Source organism: Cupressus sempervirens, chromosome 10 (assembly GCF_028749045.1).
Source record: "Cupressus sempervirens isolate cs-2001-9-10 chromosome 10, ASM2874904v1, whole genome shotgun sequence".
In the NCBI taxonomy this organism is placed as follows: Eukaryota; Viridiplantae; Streptophyta; class Pinopsida; order Cupressales; family Cupressaceae; genus Cupressus; species Cupressus sempervirens.
In genome coordinates, this window is record NC_143127.1 from 155,916,882 (window position 1) to 155,925,766 (window position 8,885).

The 8,885-nt window shown below is 33.3% G+C and overlaps 1 protein-coding gene across 1 annotated transcript; it reads left to right on the forward strand.

Moving 5' to 3' along the window:
• The first annotated feature begins 2,238 nt into the window (after nucleotides 1-2,238).
• LOC149533052 (protein BIIDXI-like) lies at nucleotides 2,239-5,163 on the forward strand. The gene is made up of 3 exons (XM_089804267.1): nucleotides 2,239-2,509; nucleotides 3,834-4,346; nucleotides 4,520-5,163. Exons 1-3 carry the CDS (start codon nucleotides 2,374-2,376, stop codon nucleotides 5,101-5,103), a joined length of 1,233 nt encoding a protein of 410 aa, XP_089660393.1. The 5' UTR covers nucleotides 2,239-2,373; the 3' UTR covers nucleotides 5,104-5,163.
• The last annotated feature ends 3,722 nt before the right edge of the window (nucleotides 5,164-8,885 follow it).

An 8,885-nucleotide genomic window follows, 5' to 3' on the forward strand; every position in this document is an offset into this window, starting at 1 on the left:
AATCTAGTCATTGATGAAATTTCAGGTCGTACATGGAGGTAGTTGGGAGAGAAGAGATAAATATTTAGAGTTTCATAGCTTTTGAGTCAAGGATATCTCATAAATCTCATCATTATTGCTTATAAATTTTTGTGAGTGCCATTAAAATCCTCCCCTAAGGTATGTGAATAGAGGAAAGTTTGAATTCACAATTTTGATGAGATAAGATAGTTTAAAATGTTGGGAGTTGGAGTTCATGAACTACTCATACCTTGAACCAAATTAAGTGTATACTTGCACCTCCAACTTTAATGTAATGTGATAAGGGGTTTATCGAGCATCAAAGTTTGTTCATGTTTAGGAAGAGATGTATTTGGGTAAGGGGATGAACAAGAGTCCAATTGTAAAAATTTGTGCAAAGGAAACAAAGGATTTTGGGTTTGCCAACGACTAATAATATTTACTCAAGTAAAAATAAGTCCACAATTGACTTTGGTAAAGAAAGTGTAAGCAATGAGTCAAGAGATGGGAATTAGTGATGACCATTAAAAGGCACCCAAGTGAGAAGAAGATTAAAACTCTAGTGCCTAAAGAAAACTAGACTAATGATTGGTATTTTAAGAGAAAAGACACTCTAAGAAGGTAAACTCTATTTTTAAAAAACAACAACACTATAAAACTCTTGAAAATTAGTCACAATATTTAAAGGTAAATATCTAATGGCAAATGAACATAAATATAAATTACTAATAGTAAGACCATAAATTTTTGGTTTCCTTTGATTGTTTAATAACATCTTTAAGAGCCTTTACTAGTATAGACCATTAGTTTGATTTATTTACACCATAAAAGAGACTATAATTAAAAAGAGAGTATTAAGAAATATATGGTATTTGACATCAAATTTTAGAATTATGTATTAGATTTTTGTATTGTACTAACATTGTTAAACATTAAACTATTTATTGATTTGGCGAACTATTGAATACAATGATATTTTTTGTACATGAGCTTAAATATTAACACGATTAAAAATGTTAGGGCACTTGCTGATTGCAAATCAAATCTAATAAACACCTTGATATAATGTGATTACCAAAGTGGGAGAAGAGAGCCTCAATGTTGAGTTTGTTCCAGTAGTTGCAGTAACATATGTTGAATTAAGGCCCAATACTTTTGATAGCATACCACAAGTGGTTGTCACTTCAAAATTGCCAATATTGATCTTGAGTGTTCAATTGAATGAATTGTATTTCATAGCACTAAAATGTTACATGTTATGTGGTGCTATATTAGTTCACCAATAAAATATGAGTTAAAGTACAACTTTTGGTCTACCCTTTTTTATAGTCCTTTACAACACCTTAATTAAAAGTGTGTTTATCTAGGATCATATTTGATAATCTAGACCTAAAAGCTTAACTATAAATAAGGGCTTGACAAATAACTTACTTTAACAATTTGAGAATGATTTAAAACTAATAGATATGATTTTAAGAAACACAATATAGGAGTTCTCAGGTCCAAAATGCTATCCCCTAATTCATGTTATTATATGATAGTTTGAGTTGAACCTAATTGATAGCTATATCCCAAAAATTGCATTGAAGGTAAATTATGATTAGTAAATAATGAACCTCACTTGGCGGATGGAGTTTGGGCTCTTATCTCTATGTGTGACTATTAATTTAATATACCAAGCTAAAATTCGAAATATTAGCATTGCATTTCCTTGCTTGACTTGGATCAAATATCAAATTATGTAATTTGTAAACATATAATATAAGAAAGGTGACTTCCACAATTGATCACTTTGAATCTGATAGATAGAAGATATTTTCCACTTCAAGTCAAATTATGATATGACAATTATGTTTCCATTGTATAATTTTAGAATCAAATTCATTGAATCATATTTCTCCATTAATAATTCACTACAACCTTCTCAAACATCACCTACTAAAATGACTCAATCACAAGAACAATAGTTGAATCAGTCATTCTCCATTCAACTATTGAGCACTTTGAATCTCAAAATTTGTAGAGAACTATCAGATTGATAACTTTTGGACATTCGCCCAGGTCCACTAAACCCTGTATCGTACACATATTCCTGTCCTGATTGTTAAGGTGAAATCCAAACGCGCAAGAAAGGGAGCCGCTGTAAATAAAAAATTCTTAAATGAAGTTGACAAGTGGAAAGCTAAAATAAGAAGAATAACTTGAATGGATTACTCCGCCATATTCCGCTCAAAAAGAAGTACCTACCAAAAACAAACAAGTGCACTCTTGCAATGCAAAAAAACTGAATTAAAGTAAACTGGGAATTGCACATTAACTTCAAATGGAATATAACGATACGATTGATGAACTTATCACGGAATTCTGAAGGGGATGTTGCTCCTCGTCATCATAATGGTGGAAAAATTATATAGCAGCAATGATTCATGGAGAAGATCAACTGTGTTTGTAACTCGCTTGCTCTGCCTTTGGGCTCTCAGATGGCACCATAATCTTCTTCAAGCAGCTAGTAAGGCACTCTTTCATTTCGCATAAACTGTTTTCATGCATATAATAAATTCAAAGCTCTAAAATGTCTGTGTAAACTTTAGAGAAGGTGGGTCTTGAATTTCTGAGGTATTAATAGTTTGCTTTCTGCCATTAGGGGGAAAACAACTGGGAGCTTAATATCACTATTCATGAATTAATATGGGATGGGGGGAAAATGTTTTTGTTATATAAACTATAGTTATGATATAACTTTCATGTATGGAAATTATGCTTGGAAGACAAGATTTTTGAGAAACTGAGCATGAAACTAATCCAGACTTTTATAGATGGTTCATTTCCAATTCTCTTTCATTTTTATCTTTTTTATTCTGATGATTAATCGCATTAAAAATGTTGATGGTAAAATGACAAATACAGTAGTTTTTAACATAAACTTTGTACCTTTATTGCCCATTTGTTCAGTATGAATAAATACAATAAGCTATGCATGCGAATGGAATCTCTGTGTCCTATTGATTGCTTCTACATTTGGAATGGTGCAATATCACTTGCCTTCTCTGAGTTATAAATATTATATTGTTAATTTTATTATGGAAAAGTTGGGAGTTGAATTTAAGACCTCTCACTTTACTAAAGTTCTTCCCCTGAGCTACCAGCCCTCTTGCTGACCAGATCATTTTCAGTTCATTTTCCAACAATTTCCCTTGTACATTTTCAGGGATCCTAGGTTGGACTGCTATTAATAATTTGGACTCTTATACCGTGATAAACTTTTCTCAGGGTGCTCTATCATTGAGCTTGTAATCCAACAATCATACACCCTGTTTCAAAGTTTAATCTGAAATGTCTTTATCATTGAACTACCAGCCCCTTTGGTGACCAGTGATCTTCCGTTCAGGTGTAGCTCATTTTCCTAACAATGACATACCCTTTTTCAAAGTTTAGTCTGAAATACCTTTTCAGATCATTGATTGTAGGCTTGATTTCACATTGATAATAGTTCATTCTCATAGCAGAGCTTGTCTATTGTTTTTATTGGTACAAAGTCCTCAATGCTTAATTGTTCTTGAGACAAATCTGCTTCCTTAATTTCCCGTTTTATAGTTCATATTGGTGTTTAAGAAAATTGACCTGTTTATATTGGTTGCAAGAATTGTGTTGTATAGTACTCTGTATCCACATATAGACCTTAAATTACTGAATATATCAAAGAATATCTAATACCTTGTTTTACTTAAATATGTGACGACTTCACACAATATATTTTCTTCAAATTGTAAGATCCTGCTGTGCCTTATGATTAAGAGTAAAAATCACTTACAATGCATAGTACATGATTGAAGATCTATTACAGAATGGCGATTTTGAGAATCCTCCTACAAGAATAAAGGTAAATGAAACCAACCAGAGAGCTGTCCTGTCTCCTTCTAACAAACTCTCAGGATGGGAATTTGGAGGTGTTGTAGAATATATCAAAGGAGGAGGATATATATCTTTGCCAGACAATAATGGCCATGGTATTCAGCTTGGTGAGAAAGGATGGATCAGTCAGAATATAAGTTCAAAGCCAGGTTCTCTCTATTTGTTCACATTCACATTCACTGCAGCTGGAACAGATTGCTGGTGGACTCCAAGCTATCTAATTTTATCTGTGCCTCCACAGTCTACAATGTTTTATTTGCAGCAGAGATATGGCCATGAAGCTTGGGAAACCCATGCTTGGGGATTCAGAGCAACCACTCTCAAGTCTGATGTTAAATTTTCCAGCCAGGCTCAGATTTATGCCAATATTTCCTGTGGCCCTCTTCTGGCTGCTGTTTATCTGAAAGAACAGGAGAATTTGGAGAGCGTGTCAGGTAAGATTAATTATAATGTGTTGTGATTAATTATTATTATTTATTAAAATTGAGTGGACTCGAACCCAACATAAGAGGCTCACAATTTACACTTGTGTTATAGGCTCTTGGTTACAAGAGACTCTTGTGAATGCCATGTATCAAGGTATTGAATTCATGTCTATTATTTGCAGATAATATTTTGTTAAATGGGAACTTTGAACAAGGGCCATCCTTCTACCCCAAATCAACAAGAGGGGTCTTGCTGCATCCAGTAGATGATAAAGAAGGAGAAGCATCTTCTCTTCCAGGATGGAAAATACAGGATACAGTGAAATATATAGATTTTGATGAAAGAAGCAAAGGCATTGAAATAGTTTCAGGTCCCACAGGGGGGATTGAACAGAGTGTATACCTGGCAACTGAAGTCAAATATGTTTTGAGATTTGAAGCTGGAGATGCAAACAACATGTGCTATGGTGGATTGGCAGTTGGGGTAAGGGGAGGATCAAGTGCCCACAACTTCACCTACATGTCATATGGCAAGGGTGACTTCATGAATTTCTCAATGGAATTTACTGCATTTGCCCAACTTACAAATTTGTCTTTTGTTAGCCTTTACAGAGCTGAGACCAAGGACCTCACATTTTGTGGACCTGTCATTCACAATGTTGTTCTTGTTCCATCACAGGGTACACTCAAGGCAAAAAAATCTAAATGTATGGCAATGATGCTAGCTATTCTTTTAGGGCTATTAGGGATAAAATCTCTAGCTTAAAGAATAATGATTGTTCAAAAGATCATATAATACAAGTTGCTACTTACACTCAAGGTTTAATCCGGCTGTAGTAATCTACCACTTCCTCTGCTTCCCAATATCTAATTATATAACTTTAGGATGTTTCGGTCACTGTACCTAAAATTTGATGCTGCATTTTTTTTAAATTATAATTTTAAACAGGGTGATTTTTTTCAAGAAAAAAATGGTAATATGGTCAAATGGTTGTAATTCAAGTGGCAAGTAGAGCTGATGAGGATGATGGTATGAGATATAGAAGTCACCCACCAAGATTCAAATCCATAGAAGTACGTTAGGGCCTGGTTCTATGACTGGATGAATGACTTGCATCAAATCTGTTTAGTGAGCTCTCTTAGAGGGTTGTGCTGAAGAATAACACACCATTTTTTGCCATCCATTGTTTGGTTAGTTGTTTGTTAGTGAGCTCTCTTAGAGGGTTGTGCTGAAGAATAACACACCATTTTTTTGCCATCCATTGTTTGGTTAGTTGTCTGTTCCAAAGAGTGATGCTCTTTCTTTGCTACCTATTGGTGTGGTCATGTACACCTAAGTTGGCATTGCATTTGCTTGGTGGAACTGTTTTGACCATTGATGTTTAGAATTGTTCCAGCCAATTTTAATGTAATCTTTTGTATTTATAAAAAAATTGATTGTTTAATTTTATGATGGTGAAATTTGGACTAAGAATGAGTATAAGCACACAAAACAATCACTCAATACAACCAACAATGCACTCCTTTGATTAGAGCATAATGAAAAGAAAAACAGTAAAAATACAAACTCAATAATGAGCACACCTTGCATGTCATTGCAAATGTAATATTTGTGTGTTCCAAAGGCAATGATATCTCTTGTATTTATATTTTGGATGAGACATGTCTCATGAAGGGAATTCAACCATTCATTAACATATACTATTTCATTATTTATGATTGGTAATTATTAGCCAATTGTGCGCTCTCTCTCTCTCTCTATATATATAGAGAGAGAGACACACACACACACATCTCTCTCTCTCTCTCTCTCTCTCTCTCTCTCTCTATATATATATATATATAGATAGACACACACACATATACATATATGTATATACATGTGTGTGTGTGTGTGTGTTGTGTGTGTGTGTGTGTGTGTAGACACACATACAATGTGTATACATTAATTGTCTAATGATCACTAATCAGAATGATTAACTAATAATTATAACAATGTATTGTTGAGATAATGAGTGTTGCACACATTGCATAATATTATTATATTGTATTATTTTATCTTATTATGTAATATTGCACTTATATGGACATGCAATATGTTAAGATTCCCATAAGATATACTTGATGTGTTGTATTATAACATTGTGATAATATTTGATGTAATTATTTAATATTTGAAAAAATAAATTAAACGTTCAATATTAAATGTGGGGCCAATGGGTTAGGTAGCACATGGTTTATGTAGTACCACTTGGTAGTTTTTGTGGGACTTGCTATTATATAAGCAACCACAAGGGTAGTTGTTGGAGGAATGAGAAGAAGAAGGCAAAAATATAAGAGTCGAGCAAAACAAGGCTTGACAGGTTAGCCAAGAGAGCATTTGTGAAGGTTGGAAGCATGACATGGGATGTGTGAATTCATGCTTGTTTATATGAATTGCTTGGTTGTGGCTATGACATTGAAGACTTCCATGATTGTATTGCAATAATATTTTTGTTGAATAGTACACGGTGATAGATGTTTTTGGAGGTTGGGTTTTTTCCCCTCAAATAGGGTTTCCCAGGGTATATCTTATGTCACAATTTTTGTGGGTATGTTATTTATTCTCTTGCATGTGAATTTCAATGACATATTTATTCTAGATCTATTATGGGTTATGTAAAAACGGTTATATTATTTTTTGCAAGTTTCCTTACAAGTGGTATGAGAGCTATAGTTTTATTATTGTAACCCTAGATTGAATCCATGAGAATGCCTGAGAGGATAAAATAAAAGGCAAGATATATGAGTTATTTATTGCAGATATGAGGGTTTTGGGTTTGTTCTTATTATGAGATATTGGTAGATTTTGGGCATGTGAAATTGTTGGACAAAAGAGTTTTTCGAATGTTTCATTTAAATGAGGGTTTTAGGGAGAGCTTGCAGAAATGACCTCTTAGGTAAAAATGGACCTGACCATTGGATTCAGGTTGATGTTTCCATAAATTTTGATACATAATATGCCCTAGTTTGGCCATGTTGAGAGTGAATGAAAGAGTTTTTTAGTTTCAGTCTGTGATGGCCGTCAAATTTAATCCCGTTAAAATTTTCATCGCAAAAAAAATTTGCAGTGAAAATGGTAAAAAGATTGTCTTAATAAAACAACCATAACTTTCTCTCAGGATATCAAATTTTAGACTTCTTACAAGCGTTGGAAAGCTAATTCAAAGCACTGCAACTTGATGTAGGTTTGGTTATGTGATTTTGACATTTTATCAAGTTTTAAGAGATTGAAAGTTAGATGTTATTTATTTTGAGCACAAATTAGGATATAACTTGGGCATACAGAATCAGATTTTGGACTTTGAGTAGTAAACAAAAAGCTCTTGGAAAACTTTACACATTGATTTAGATTTGGTGCAGGTTTGGCATAATTTATTTAGTGATATATTAATCTGAATAGTTTATGGTATATATTGACTATGGTAGCATTGTGAGTTTATGACATTGTATATTTTGGAGATTTGGATTTAATGTCATTGTATATTCAGTTCATATTTCAGATTAGTCTCATGATGATATGGTAATCAGTGTTTAATTTGGATATGTATGATGACTTGTTGGGTCTACAATTTGAGTAGTGTTGTAAGCAGTCTATACTTGCAAGTTGCATTTATGGCTTGGATATGGGTTGTCTTTTCCATTAATCTTTCATTATTGATGCATATTCAGATTGGTGGCTTGGATTCGGGTTATCTATGCCTTAAGTCACATGATTTGCTGATTTTTCTTCATATAGAAGGGATGAGATGTTGTTACCAGGTATAGTCATGGTGGAGGATTGTGGTTGACTATTTTATGCTAACAGGTTGGGCACACTAAGAGTCAAATGCTCGGTTCATGGATGTGATCATAGTGCCATGTATTTTGGCATGACATGATTTGATATATAGGTGCATCCTTGTTGTTCATTGATGTGAATTCCTGATTTGGTTATGGTAGTATATCTTCTTGGTTAAGGATCATAGTTATTTGGTTTCTTTTGAGGAGCTCATGATGTGCAATAATGAAAAGAAAAACAATAAAAATACAAACTCAAATAATGAGTATACCTTGCATGTCATTGCAAATGTAATATTTGTGGGTTCCAAAGGCACTGATATTTCTTGTATTTATATTTTGAATGAGACATGTCTCATGAAGGGAATTCAACTATTCATTAACACATACTATTTCATTATTTATGATTGGTAATTATTAGTCAATTGCTCTCTCTCTCTCTCTCTCTCTCTCTCTCTCTCTCTCTCTCTCTCTCTCTACACACACACACACACACACACACACACACACACACATGATATGTATACATTAATTGTCTGATGATTACTAATCAAAATGATTATCTAATAATTATAATAATGTATTGTTGAGAGAATGAGTGTTGCACACATTGCATAATATTATTATATTGTATTATTTTATTTTATTATGTAATGTTGCTCTTAAATGGACGTGCAATATGTTAAGATTCCCATGAGATATACTTGATGTGTTGTATTATAATGTTGT